The sequence below is a fragment of the Castor canadensis genome, chromosome 10, assembly GCF_047511655.1.
Source record: "Castor canadensis chromosome 10, mCasCan1.hap1v2, whole genome shotgun sequence".
NCBI lineage: Eukaryota > Metazoa > Chordata > Mammalia > Rodentia > Castoridae > Castor > Castor canadensis.
In genome coordinates this window covers 879,464-893,001 of record NC_133395.1, presented here as the reverse complement: position 1 = coordinate 893,001, position 13,538 = coordinate 879,464, and the positions used below count along the sequence as shown (strand labels likewise).

The following is a 13,538-nucleotide window of genomic DNA, read 5'->3' as shown; positions in this document are numbered from 1 at the left end:
GGAAAGGAAGGGAAGAAGGAGGAAGGGAGGAAGGAGGGGAGGAAGGAAGGAAGGAGGAAAAGAAGGGAGGAAGGAGGGGAGGAAGGAAGGAGGAAAAGAAGGGAAGAAGGAGGAAGGGAGGAAGGAGGGGAGGAAGGAAGGAAGGAGGAAAAGAAGGGAAGAAGGAGGAAGGAGGGGAGGAAGGAAGGAAGGAAGGAGGAAAGGAAGGGAGGAAGGAGGGGAGGAAGGAGGAAAAGAAGGGAAGAAGGAAGGAAGGGAGGAAGGAAGGAAGGAGGAAAGGAAGGGAAGAAGGAAGGAGGGGAGGAAGGAAGGAAGGAGGAAAAGAAGGGAAGAAGGAGGAAGGGAGGAAGGAGGGGAGGAAGGAAGGAGGAAAAGAAGGGAAGAAGGAAGGAAGGGAGGAAGGAAGGAGGAAAAGAAGGGAAGAAGGAGGAAGGAGGGGAGGAAGGAAGGAAGGAGGAAAGGAAGGGAAGAAGGAGGAAAAGAAGGGAAGAAGGAGGAAGGAGGGGAGGAAGGAAGGAAGGAAGGAGGAAAGGAAGGGAAGAGGGAGGAAGGAGGGGAGGAAGGAAGGAAGGAAGGAGGAAAGGAAGGGAAGAAGGAGGAAGGGAGGAAGGAGGGGAGGAAGGAAGGAAGAAAGGAAAGGAAGGGAAGAGGGAGGAAGGAGGGGAGGAAGGAAGGAAGGAAGGAGGAAAGGAAGGGAAGAGGGAGGAAGGGAGGAAGGAGGGGAGGAAGGAAGGAGGAAAAGAAGGGAAGAAGGAGGAAGGGAGGAAGGAGGGGAGGAAGGAAGGATAAAAAGAAGGGAAGAAGGAAGGAAGGAAGGAAGGAGGAAAGGAAGGGAAGAGGGAGGAAGGGAGGAAGGAGGGGAGGAAGGAAAAGGGATGAGGCCCCGGCTAGGAAGGACGAGGCGTGAGGCTGCACCTGCCCGGGACAGTGCTGTTCCTCCTCCTGCTCTGTGAATGTCTTCAGGTCACCTTCTCAGAGGCAATCACCCGTAAGTAGGAGTGGAGTCACTTTGTTTACGCGTCCTGGCACTGGGCTCACTTTTAAACAAGCACTGAGAAGGCATCACTGGCCTCCAGCCGTCCCAATACCGGCACTCGGTGGTGGCAGGTGCGCTGCATTCCTGGCCTGTCTTCTGACCTGACCCGTCCCCCACAGGGCTATGCTGCGGAGATGGACAACCCCCTGATGACACACCTCATCTCCTCAAGCCTGCACAACAAGAAGGAGATTCTGTTTGGGAACATGGAGGAGATCTACCACTTCCACAACAGGTGGGGCGTGGCCCTGGTCACACACACACCCTCCGGCCTCTCCCTCCTTCAAGGTGCCGGGACCCAGGGGCCCTGGCTGTGCTTGACTGAGGATGATTCCTCTAGGCAGTGGTGGGCATGCAGTGGGTTCCCAGGCACTTTCTCTGACACCCACTTGCTCCTTGTCCAGCTGGCTGGTGCCCAGCATGACTGGGTTAGAGGTGAGTGGTCAGCCCCAGGCATCTTTCTCTTGTCCCCCAAGGGTGTGCCTTTGGCACTTGGGTCCTGAAGGCCTTAGCAAGGCTCACTTTGTGCTGAGCTCATTCTTCTTGAAAAGGATGGCACACCAGACACTCCTTCCCATCATTCTCCCCTCTTGAGAGCAAGAGGAACTGTTTGTCCCCAGAAAGCCAAGAGTGGCCTCTTCGTGCCTTTCGACAAATATGAATGGCCACCTGGCTCTGCTTATCCTTAGCTCCTCTTTGTTATTTTGTGACTTTGACATGATTTGTGAGGGCTTGTGGGAGTGTAGACAAGTGGGTAGGCCTGCCATCCAGGGTGGGCACAAAGAAGATAGGTGGATGGCCTGCACATGTGTCCTAAAAAGAGGCCCAGCGTGAATGGACTGAGTGCACAGCACTGTGAGGGAATTAGGGACCCTGAGATCCTATCTCTCTACCTGCCTCTCTGCTTCAAAGACTCTGACCCACTGCTTCCAGAGAAAGCAGCTGCCCACCACTGACCCACCAGAGCTGCTCCTTTTCCAAAGGATGCAAGGAACCTCCCTTCGCATCCTCACAGGTAGCCCTCAAGTGGCCCCAGCAGCCTTCCCTTCCCTGGGATGTCCCCAAGGGACAAATAGAAGTCAGAAGATTAGAGGGGAAACCAGCCGTGGACCTGGGCTGATGTGTCCCAGAAAACCACTGGTCCACGATCGGGCCTGCTGAGCTCCTGACTACTCCATCTCTGTCTTTGCTCTTCCCACCGCTGTGCCCATCTGAAAACAGTCCTGACCTCTGTGGGTGTGAATGCCAGAAGCAGAGGGAGATAGCACAGGGCCTCTCACAACAGAACCAGCGATCCAGGGACGGGTGTGGGCTACAGGGTCCCAGGCCAGGTAGGGCACTGTTGCCATCCAGTAAAGAGTGGTGTTCTCTGGGAAATGATGTCCCCTCTGTGGGTTATTGTTGTCACACAACTGTGAACTCCTCCATCCAGGATCTTCCTACGGGAGCTGGAGAGCTGCATAGACTGCCCGGAGCTGGTGGGGAGGTGCTTCCTGGAGCGGGTACGTATCTCCACACGCCTCTCAGAACCGTTCTGTACCCCTGCCTCCAAATTCCACTGCGGTTCCATTCCAGTTGCAGGTAGAGCACAGTGTTTCACGTGAGGCTGGAATAGGTGATACTTTGGGGGAGGGAAAAAGAATAGCTTTTTTTAAGGCTAATAACTAGTTTTTAAAAAGACAAAAAACATTAAGCCTGAGCTTTGGGGATACTGGAGTCCTGGTGCAAGTTGGAGGTGCTGACAAACTTTCCACTCAGGTTGATTATTTTTGAGGTAGGGGCCCACTTTATAAAATGCTGGCCTGGACTGCACTATGTCCTTCCCCACCTAGCTGGGATGACAGGCACCTGCCACTGCACCCAGACATTGGGTGATATGGGGTCTCCCAAACTTTTTGCCTGCTCTGTTGTTGAACTGTGATCCTTCTGATCTCTACCTCCCAAGTAGCTAGGATTGCAGGCATGAGCCACCTTGCCAGCCTGGCTTTGTCTTTATTTGTGTCTGGCCCTGGCTAAGACTCCTTATTTGCCTGATGATCCTGGCCAAGTTCCTGGAGCTCTCTGAGCCATATTTCCTCCTCGTCAAGGCCGTGGACTTCTGCCTCTTTCACAAGGCTCTGGGGACAAACTCTAAAGGGACGGCTGTAGAGAAGCTTTGAGCAGGAAAGGCACAATCCACTGCATCTTTTCCTCTCAGACCCACGGGATCTGTCCTATTAAGTGTGGAACTGCTAGCTTGGCGGCCTGGGAAAGGTAGCTCACTGTCAGTAGAAAAATGGAGCAATTTCATGAAAGAACTGATGGCTGAGACTCTCTCATGAGTTGGAACCAAGAGGTAGAAGGGAAGGAAGGAGCCCTATTTGTTTTAGCTCAGCTTGGCTGTTGGTATTTCTCCAAACGTCGTCTGAGACCTGAGTTGGGCACTGGGAACTGGTCAGTGGTGCAGGTGCTCGGTCCCCCATGCAGAGCCTGGGGATGGGCACCTGCACTGTGACAAGCTCACAAGGGAACTGTGGTCCTCAGGCTTGCACTGCTGTGGGAGACCAAACCCTGGAAACTCCTTCTGTAAAGTGGGAAGTCGGCTGCTCCATGTTCCTTGTCTGGTGTGGAGAGAAAGCCACCCTGTGTAATTCTCATAGGACAAAGGGGTTTAGTGAAGTTCTAGTGTGAGGCAGTAAACTGTCAGGCAGCGAGGGCCCGGGTAACCTGGGCTAAAGGAAGGCCCATACTGGCTGGGCGTTTTCCCAGGGGCCCATGGCCTGCTGGCCTTGAGCAGGTGTGTCGTTGGGGAGACTGAGGCACACAAGATTGCGCAGCCCAAGGTCTGCTTCCATAGCCACTTTGCAGCCACCAGTTGTCCCCAAGCTCAGGGTTGACAGGGCTCATTCAGGGGTGGCTTTAGTTGTCAAGGCAGGCCAGAAGGGCTCCGAGTCAGGGGAGGACAGGGATATCTAGGGTAGCTGTAGGGAGCACAACCTACATTCTTCCTAAATCCAGCCTGGACGAACAGTATCCAGTGCTCCACACAAAGTCCTGTCCTGGAGCCATCTGTACCCTCAAACCATCACTATCCCAAAATCATCTGTACCCCACAACCATCTGCTCCCCCAAACCATCTGTGCCCCAAAACTGTGCCACAAGGCCATCTGTGCCTCAAACTGTCTCTGCCCCAAAGCCCTCTGTCTTCTAGAGTCATCTACACCCTAGGAACTTCTATGCCTTAAAGCCATTTGCATCCTAAAACCATCTAAGACCTAAAACCATCTGCATCCCAAAATAATCTGCACCCAGAGCACTCTGTGTTCTAGAGTTGACAACCACCTAATCCCTACAGCCATCTGTGTCCTGAGGCGCCCACAGGCAATTTCATTTCACTCAGGGCTCCGGTGTGTGTGTGTGTGTGTGTTTACAAAATAATTTGTCTAATTTTCAAAACTGCCTGAGAAGATCCTAGAATTTTATGTAAATAAACAGACAGACAAGGCTATGAAGGACCTTTGATTAATGGGACATGGCAGAGTCCTATTGCCACCGGGCCACCCAGATCTGTGTTCCGGGATGGTTGGCAGGGACCTGGGGCTCCTCTTCCCCTCTTGTGATAAAACAGTAGGACACCTGGCTGGAGGAGTCTGCTGGGGGTTCCCCAGCCCTCAAGCTCTGAGATTGGGACAGCCACCTCGGTAGGCCCAGAACGCAGTCTGTGACACTCCTTGTCCCTCCTGGCTGCAGATGGAGGACTTCCAGATCTATGAGAAGTACTGTCAGAACAAGCCGCGGTCTGAGAGCCTGTGGAGACAGTGTTCTGACTGTCCCTTCTTCCAGGTACGTCTTGACGCTCCCTTAGGCTGACATTTCCCCACAAGTCACCCTAAACAGAGAACCAGGGACCTTGTCTAACCCCAGCTGCTTGATGGTTCCAGGAATGCCAGAAGAAGCTAGACCACAAGCTGAGCCTGGACTCCTACCTGCTGAAGCCCGTGCAGAGGATAACCAAGTACCAGCTGCTGCTCAAGGTGGGCCACCCTCTCACCTGCTGGGTGGGTGTCTGCTGCTGCTCTGCCCCACCCAGGCTTCTTCCCCACCCAGCCCTGCATCCAGGCCCAGGGCCACCCTCTCCAAGCCATGTTCCTCCCACCTTGTGGGTGCCCTGATTTGTTCAGCCATTTGTGAGTGCCTACTATGTGCTGAACATGTAGGGTGGTGGGGGGACACAGAGATGAACAGCCAGATGCACCCCTTCCCCTTGGGTCCCTGCTCATCCTGCCCCGGGATTCTGTGCTGACAAGCCCACAAACCCTCCAAGGCAGGGCCATGCCCTGTTTATCCTGCCAGTCTCCAGCCTCGTGGGTGGTGGGGAGTGTGGAGGAGAGTCCATCTAAGAGTTTGCCCAGTGTGGCAGTAAACAGTTTGCAGCTCCGTACTTTCGGCTACAGTGGCAAGAGGGAGCCACTCCTCAGGAGGTGGGGGCTGGGGGTCTACACTAGCTGGGCTACACAGCTCCTGGTCTGTAGGATCCCACCATCCATCCATCAGCCCAGCCGTTGGGAGGGTGTGGGTGCAAGGCTTAGGAAAGCAGGCAGGACACCTCCTGAAGGGCAGCAGGAGTGTGGCTGATGGGTCGCCTGTGTCTTGTCCAGGAGCCATGCCAAGCTTCCTAGGAGTCCATCTTAGGGCCTGCCCAGCTCTGAATTTCTGGGAGCAGGCTGGCCCCGAAGGAGTGTTGGGAACATTTCTATGTATAAGCAATCCTCTTGTCTCCCCACTGTGCCCCCTCAGGAAATGTTGAAATACAGCAAGAACTGCGAGGGGGCCGAGGACCTGCAGGAGGCACTCAGCTCCATCCTGGGCATTCTCAAGGCTGTGAACGACTCCATGCACCTCATCGCCATCACTGGCTATGATGTAAGGGGCTGAGGACTCCCTGTGCCTTGTTCATGTCTTGGTCCTGATGGGGTCTTCATGAACAGCCTTCAGGGGGCACTCTCTCAACACCTCTGAGCTCCCTAGGCCTTGATGTGAAGACCCAGGTTCTGGCCAGGACTCTGGGTGGACCTGGGTCAGCATTGGATGTGCAGACCACATGGGCTCACCCACGTGTAGAGCGAACCGGGAATGTCCCTCTGGGTGGGCAAGGGGCCTTCTCAGCAGCCATGTGGTCTAGCCTTTTCCCTGCCTGATGACCAGGAGTCCTCGGAGAGCAGATGGACCATATGTTTTCTGTGATGTGGTTTGTAGGCAGGTGACTTGTGATGAGTGACCATCAAAGGCAAATTCCTACTTTCACTCTTCTAGGCCCATATTGGATCGACTTCTGAGGTTTTTGCCTCTCTACGTATATAGATTCAGCTCTCATTCTCAGTTTGTTTTTAAAATTAATAGACTTTTTTTTAAGCGATTTTAGTTTTAAGAAGCACAATGGTCTCATATGCCCCCTCTCCCACACACAGTTTACCCTATTACTAACCTCTGGCATTAGTGAGACACCAGTTTATAATTGAACTATTCAGAATACATTATTAACTAAAGTTCATAGCTCATTAGGGTGCACTGTCCATACTGTACATTCTGTGGTTTGGGATAAGTGCAAGTGCTTGTGTCTACTGTTACAGTAGTGAATCCTCCCTGCCAAGAACCCTCGGGGCTCACCTCTCTGTCTCTCCCTCCTCCCAACCTCTGATCTCCTGTCTCCCTGGTTTTGCCTTTTCTAGTGTGATGTGGTGGGAACCCTGCAGTTCATAGCCTTCCTAACTGACTGCTTTCACTCGTTGACATGCTTAAAGCCCCCAGCCTGCCCCCTCCCTCCCCTGCTGCCCTGTGTCATCTGTCTTACATGTCACCCATTTCAGGGAAACCTCAGTGACCTGGGCAAGCTGCTGATGCAGGGCTCCTTCAGTGTGTGGACAGACCACAAGAAGGGCCACACCAAGGTGAAGGAGCTGGCCAGGTTCAAGCCCATGCAGCGCCACCTGTTTCTGCATGAGAAGGCCGTGCTCTTCTGCAAGAAGAGGGAGGAGAATGGGGAGGGCTATGAGAAGGCCCCGTCCTACAGCTACAAGCAGTCCTTGAATGTGAGTGAGGGTGGCACAGAGGGCTCTGCCCACTGACCTGAGGGAGGGAATTGATGACCAGTTCCTATCTCAGTAAACCTTGGTCTGACACCAAGGGACAGAAGACACCCAGCTCCTGTCCATGGCTGTGGGATTTGGGGATTTCTGCCATTCTTAGCCCCAACCCCTAAAATGCCCCATCACTTTATCCTCTTTGAACGAGGAGGAAGGTTTCATTAGACATGTTGATGCCTGCCTGGTTCTGCCCTCACCAGATGACTGCGGTTGGCATCACAGAGAATGTGAAGGGTGACGCTAAGAAGTTTGAGATCTGGTACAATGCCAGAGAAGAGGTCTACATCATCCAGGTAGGCCTCACCTGTCTCACAGGCCAGGTGTCAAGGTCCCCGCAGGCAGCATAGGGAGGGCCAACGAGAGATTTTATTGAGAACTGCATCTAGAATCTTTGTGGGTTCACAGCCCAGAGACAGGAGCTGCCATGCCTCATACTGGGACACTGCCCTGGGCATCTGTGACCTGAGCTGGCCCAGGATGTACTCTGGGAGCAAGTACAGACTGGGGTGTTAGGAGTGCGCCCCCAGGAATAGGCTGCCCCCTCCTGCAGCCCTGCCATCCAGGCTTGGGGAGGTGTGCCTTGCACCTGTCCTCACTGTGCCAATGGGGAGAGGGTGGAGCTGTGGCGTGGACTCAGGTGGCATCCTTTCCATGAGCCCTGGCAAGACCCCATGTGCCCTGTGAAGGATTCAGCCACACACCAACTGGGCCTTCCAGTAGCCTCATCCTAATAAGTGGGGTGATTTGGTACCAGTAGGTACACAGTGGTTACAGCAATGTCACAGCCCCATCATGTCCTCCAGTCCTGCACCCAAGCCACATAGAGCCGAAGCAAGGACAGGGGACACCAGGGGGAGCGACCAGGCTTGGCTCCCTCAGCATTCAGTTGCCCGTGTGGCAGCAACCCACAGGCCAAGCCACAGGCCACATCTGTACCAAGATAGGATAGCAGCCCCTGGCCACAGTTGACACCCTGGCCTGGCAGTCTGTCATCTCCCTGTGTGTTTCAGACTGACCACTGTCCTTGTATCTAAAAGGATGTCAAGGCAAAGCCACTCTCAGGAAGTCCTTCACTCGAGGTCACGCGTGGAGTTTGTCTGCCAAACCCAGTATGAGCGGCTGCACAGAGGTGCTGACCTCCTGTGGGTCCCAGCAGCACCCTGGGCTGCTGCATAGTCACACGGCTTTTTCCAGTCCATCCCATGCTTCAGGTCAAAGAGTTTACGCAGCAAGGCGACGTGACTACCATCTGTCCCTCACACACAGTGATCTGTTGGATCCTCGGATCGTCAGCCATGATCAATAGGCACCTGAGTGCTAACTCCTGGGTTTCTTTTGGGGACAGGCACCCACTCCTGAAATTAAAGCAGCATGGGTGAGTGAAATTCGGAAAGTGCTGACCAGCCAGCTGCAGGCCTGCAGAGGTGAGGCTGCCTTTGGCTCTTTCTTCCTCTGACCCTCAAAATGTTCACAACATGCTCAAAACACATGAGAGACCTTAGCCTGTGTGTGTCATGGTGTTTGGTTCACGATGCTAAACGGCACATGTTGTCCCCCTCCCCACAGAAGCCAGCCAGCACAGAGCCCTAGAGCAGTCCCACAGCCTGCCTCTGCCTGCGCCAGCCAGCACCAGGTAAGCATCAGACATGTACGTCGTGAGCTTTAAGGCAGGATTTCTAGCTGGCGTGGTGGCATATGTATGCCTGTGATCTCAAAACTTGGGAGGCTGAGGCTCAGGAGGACCACAAGTTCAAAGCCAGCCTGGGCTACACAAGCTCTGTCTCAAAAATCAAAATTAAACTGGGTGTCAGTAGCTTACGCCTGCCATTCTAGCTACCCAGGAAGCGGAAATCAGGAGGATCGTGGTTTAAGCCAGCCCTGGCAAATAGTTTGCAAAACCCTATCTCAAAAAAACCCTTCACAAAAACCAGCTGGTGCAGTGGCTCAAGGAGTAAGGCCTTGAGTTCAAGCCCCAGTACCAAAAAAAAAAAAAAAAAGAGCAGGGCTCTTACATGCTCCCTGAGTTTACTCCCCACTGTCACAGGGACCTGCTGGTTGTTGGGGTTGGGTTTGTCCCAGGCCTCTCCAGTGACATACTGCTGGCTTGTCCTGGGAAGGGGGAGGTCATCCCCAGAGACCCTCTCTCTGCTCCTCTCCCTGCAAGCACAGGTCCTGGCCTCTGCTTTGTTTCTGTATTATTTCCCTTCATGGTCAGCACATGTCAGGGGTACTTCCAGGTGACAGTTGGCCACCAACATTATGTGATGGATGGTGGCTGGCACAGGGTCTGTCACTAAAAGCTTGAGCTAGATTCAAGGCCTGTGGTCAGCACACGTGTGTGCATTTTGGACAGTGGCTTTGTTGTATCTTTTCTGCCCTCATTTTTCCTTTGTTATTCATTCACTTATTATTTTTATTATTTCTTTTAACTTTTTTCCTTTTTTATATAAGTCACCTTTAATCATTCATGGGCTAGGATAGGTCCTAAGTAAATCAGCCAGAGAACACTTGTTTTAAATGAGAAACTCACTCCCACAGTCATCCTACTCGAAATCTGGGAAGGTGGGATTTGTTCTCAGTTGGCTCCAATTGCGTGGTCCACATTCTCAGGCGGTACAATGGGCTGCCTCTGGGGTGGCCTGGACGTGAGATGTCCCAATGTGTGTGGTCCTCAGAGACACCTGAGAAACTAATCCGGCAATGTGCTGTTTCTTTACTGGCATCTTATACCATCAGCCCCTCAAGAGGGAGCACCAGAAACATCAAGAAACTGGAAGACAGGAAAACAGACCCCCTGAGCCTGGAAGGATACGTGAGTTCATCATTGCCCAAGCCTCCTGAGAAGGGCAAAGGTGGGTGTCTGCCATGGTGGGACCCGTGTGGGTGCTGCTTGAGAGAGTTTATCAGCAGTCTGTAAGACCAGGTATCCTCCTGCAGCCTGCCATGTGTGCAGAGCTCAGGGTCCCCTCCCCCTTCCAGAACACTCGACCTGGGAGATGTCAGCCTCAGAGCCACCTGGACTGGGGGCAGCGGCCAGTGCCCTCTGCTTTCTGTCTGTCCTCCCTTCGGGATGACACCTCTGTTCTGTTCTGTCTCCTCCCTCCTAGTTCTGTCTCTCCTCCCTCCTAGGTGACATCTCTGTTCTATCCCCTCTCCCTCATAGAGAATGTCTCTGTTCTGTTCCGTCTGTCCTCCCTCCTAGGTGACACCTCTGTTCTGTTCTGTCTTTCTTCCCTCCTAGACAACACCTCTGTTCTGTTCTGTCTCTCTTCCCTCCTAGACGACGCCGTCTCTAGCTCTACCTCTGAAAGCTCTGCACTTTCTGTAAAGCGCTTCACGCTGCAGGGCTTTGCTAACCTCAAAGGTCAGAAAGGTAAAGACCTAACGCCTGACACCTCCCTCCGCCCTGTCCTCATTGGTGGCGTCTGTGCGGCCCATGCGTGGGGAAGGTCTCAGGAGGCACCCACAGCCCCATCCCACCCGCAGCCCATTCTGCACCACTTTCCACTGCATCATTCTGGTCCGCTGCACTGTGTCCATCCAGGGGCCTGAAGTTATCTTTTAGGGGTGCCTTTGGAAGCACAAAGGCCAGCTTAGCAAATATAGCCTGCTGGAACTTGTGAGCTGTGGGCTGCTCTCTGGCCAGCGTCTCCCCAGCCCCTCTCCTTTCCCTGTCCCCACACCCCTTGGCTTCCGCAGGCGTTTGCCTTTCCAGCTGTGGCCACTCTTTTCTGCCAGTGCTGAGTGCCATAGCCAGGTGTCTTCTAAAGCATGTGCTGCAAGTGAATGGCAGCAAAGAATGCCTCTGGGAGCTTCAGAATCACTTAGGCACCTTGGAGTGCACCTTGGTGGCTGAGGGGCCCCGACAGCCGGGGACAGTGCTGGGCTGCTGCAGTTCTGTGCAAGACCCCTCCCAATGCTCAAGGCCAGAGTGCCTGGTCAGACAGGCACTGGTCAGAGAATTAGGGATTTCCCCCCCAATTTATGACATACTTTTAAATTAAAGAAACAAAAAACAGAACAAACAAACCTAAAAAACCCTCCATTTCTGCTTCTGCATACTTTCCAATGCAGAGCTGACAAGAGGTCTAGAGGCAGCCCTAAGATGATACTGATGGCCAGCACCACCGTCCTCCAGCCTCATCTTCCCTGCTATCCCCTCCCCTGCGAGACCCACAGCCATTTCACTCACTCACAGACATTTCACTCACCTCTGCTCGCTCGGCGATTCCTCATGCTCTCTCTCTCTCTCTCCTGTTGTATTTTTGCTTTGTCCTCCTCCTGCAGCTTCTCCAACCAGTCCTGACAAAAAAGCTAAGCGACACGAAGTAAAGAGCGACCCAACTCCCTTTGGCTTACGAGGTAGCGCAACAGACCCTGGGCACCAGCCAGGCGGGCCATCTGTGGCCTTGCATGGCACCCAGGATGCAAACGAGTAGGTCAGGCAAGCCAGGAGCAGTCCTGGGGACTCACAGCTTAATGCCTGGTGACAGACGCTGGGGGGTGCTGCTTCCCGTCGACAACTCAGCTGGGGCTGCCCAGAGGTGGCAGAACTGCCCAGTGCTCGCAGTGGCTAGCATGTGACCTGGGGTTCATTGCTCAGTGCTGTGGTAAGCCGTGGGCACCCTGTTCACAGGGTGGAACAGTACCTGTCCCCTGCATCACCAGCTTGCCCCATCCTTCTTGTTATGGGATCAGGTCCATCCTCCCCTTTTACATGGAGGTGGCGACTCATACAGGCTGACAGGGTTGAACTCCAAACTGGGAGATTTGGGCCTCTGTTTCCTGCTCCCTCGTATTCCAGCACATCTGCCATGTTCCCCCTCCCCCAGAAATCCAACACATCCCCTCCTCCCACCCCAGGATCAGAGGGGTTCAGGGAGAGGGTTTCTTGTTTCTGAGTTCCTGAGCTTTCTAAACAGTTGCAATGGTTCCTGGGAGAATAAGTTGACCCATATCCCCATCCCAGGACCAGAGGCCACCACACTGCAGACCCCCAGGCTCATTTTGCCCCAGCCATCCTCTGAGCCCAGCTCCTCTCACTTGGTGGGGCCCAGAGGCACGGAGCTGCTGGGTTCTAGCACAGTCTGCATGTGGATGGACGAAACTCGCAGCTGCTGACCCCAGGTGCTTGAGAAAGAGCCACTGCCCAGTTTGCCGCCTCTGCCAAGGCTTGCTTCTGTCCCTTTTTACTTGTGACCCCTTCCATCCCCCTGCTCGCCCCTGTGGGACACGGTATGGAGGCAGAAAGATGGGCCTGGCAAGCTCACCATGGACCAGACACTGCACCCACCTCATTGTAGCCAAGGGTTTCACCTCTGCAAGCTTCCCTTCCCTCCCTTGTGTGTGAGAGGAGACAGCGCAGCCTGGCAGGAATGCAGGGAAGACAGCAGGTGGTGTGCAAAGCCCGTCCTCCTTCACCCTGCCTAGGGCAGCCTGCAGTGCTGAGGACAGTCCTCCGCCTTGCACGGCTGCCCATCACCAATGTTTCCCAGAGGCCCAGCATTGCTGTGTCTATGCATTGAGGTGGCCAGGTGCCCAGGTCACTTTGGCCTAGTATTCTTGTGCACAGTCCCCCAGCATCCCAGAGAGCTGTGGCGCCTGGTTTGAGATGATTGCACTTCCAGATGCTTTTGTGTCTTGTCCCCAGCTGGCACCTGGGTGCCACCAGACTTCAGTATGTCAGGCTTCCCTGCACCCATTAGAAAGCATGCAGGGATGCTACTCCAGCCTGGTAAGAATCCAGAGGGTCCAACAGCACCACGGCCTGGTGCCACTCTGGGTCTTCGGACCCTGCTGTTCTCTGGAAGTGCCAGTCACAAGCTGGTCCAGGTCCCTCACAGACAGTGCACCACACAGCAGTCTCTCTATAAATTCTGTGACCGGGCAGTGCAGCCTACTCTGCCTCCAGAAGGTATCACTTCATCTTCCTTTTCCCACTGTCTTCAGACTTTGGTCTCTTTGGCCAGAGCTCCCATCCAGGCTTCACAGCAACAGGGTGGCTGGAGGGGAGATGGCGTCTAAGCCAGGCTGTCCAGCACCAAAACCCATCCTAGCTTCCCAGGCAGTGCTAACAGCTATAGGTGTGCTCACAGCAGAAAGGGTAGGGTGACTGCAACTGGAAACACAAAACCCCATTCTTACACAGACACAGGCCTGGTGTGACACTGGGCAGGGCCAGGTGCACAGCTGTCCCACAGACCGGCCCAGGAAGGTAGTGCTCAGAGGGGCTCTGGCTGCATCTGTCCCGGTAGGACAGGTGCTAAGACTGAGTAATCTGTGGGCAGCTGGGAAGTGCCCGTGTCGGGGAGCACCCAGGCCCAGTCACCTTTTCTAGGAAGACAAGATGGCTTTCCAGTTCTCCTTAGCAGAAGCTTTTC

At 54.1% G+C, this 13,538-nt stretch overlaps 1 protein-coding gene across 10 annotated transcripts in view; it reads left to right on the top strand.

Annotated features, from left to right (window-relative positions):
* Mcf2l (MCF.2 cell line derived transforming sequence like) overlaps positions 1–13,538 on the top strand; it is a 166,470-nt gene that overhangs the window by 148,347 nt on the left and 4,585 nt on the right. For 6 of the 10 annotated variants that reach the window (XM_074042949.1, XM_020163788.2, XM_074042954.1 and 3 more), the window contains 12 exons: positions 1,156–1,271; positions 2,469–2,538; positions 4,766–4,858; positions 4,957–5,049; positions 5,813–5,938; positions 6,883–7,104; positions 7,359–7,451; positions 8,504–8,582; positions 8,725–8,791; positions 9,895–10,010; positions 10,439–10,531; positions 11,446–11,520. In XM_074042949.1, the coding sequence (XP_073899050.1) occupies positions 1,156–1,271; positions 2,469–2,538; positions 4,766–4,858; positions 4,957–5,049; positions 5,813–5,938; positions 6,883–7,104; positions 7,359–7,451; positions 8,504–8,582; positions 8,725–8,791; positions 9,895–10,010; positions 10,439–10,531; positions 11,446–11,520 (1,243 nt within the window). The remainder of the gene's footprint in view (positions 1–1,155; positions 1,272–2,468; positions 2,539–4,765; positions 4,859–4,956; positions 5,050–5,812; positions 5,939–6,882; positions 7,105–7,358; positions 7,452–8,503; positions 8,583–8,724; positions 8,792–9,894; positions 10,011–10,438; positions 10,532–11,445; positions 11,521–13,538) is intronic. The other 4 variants (XM_074042953.1, XM_020163786.2, XM_020163785.2 and 1 more) reach the window with 1 other exon arrangement.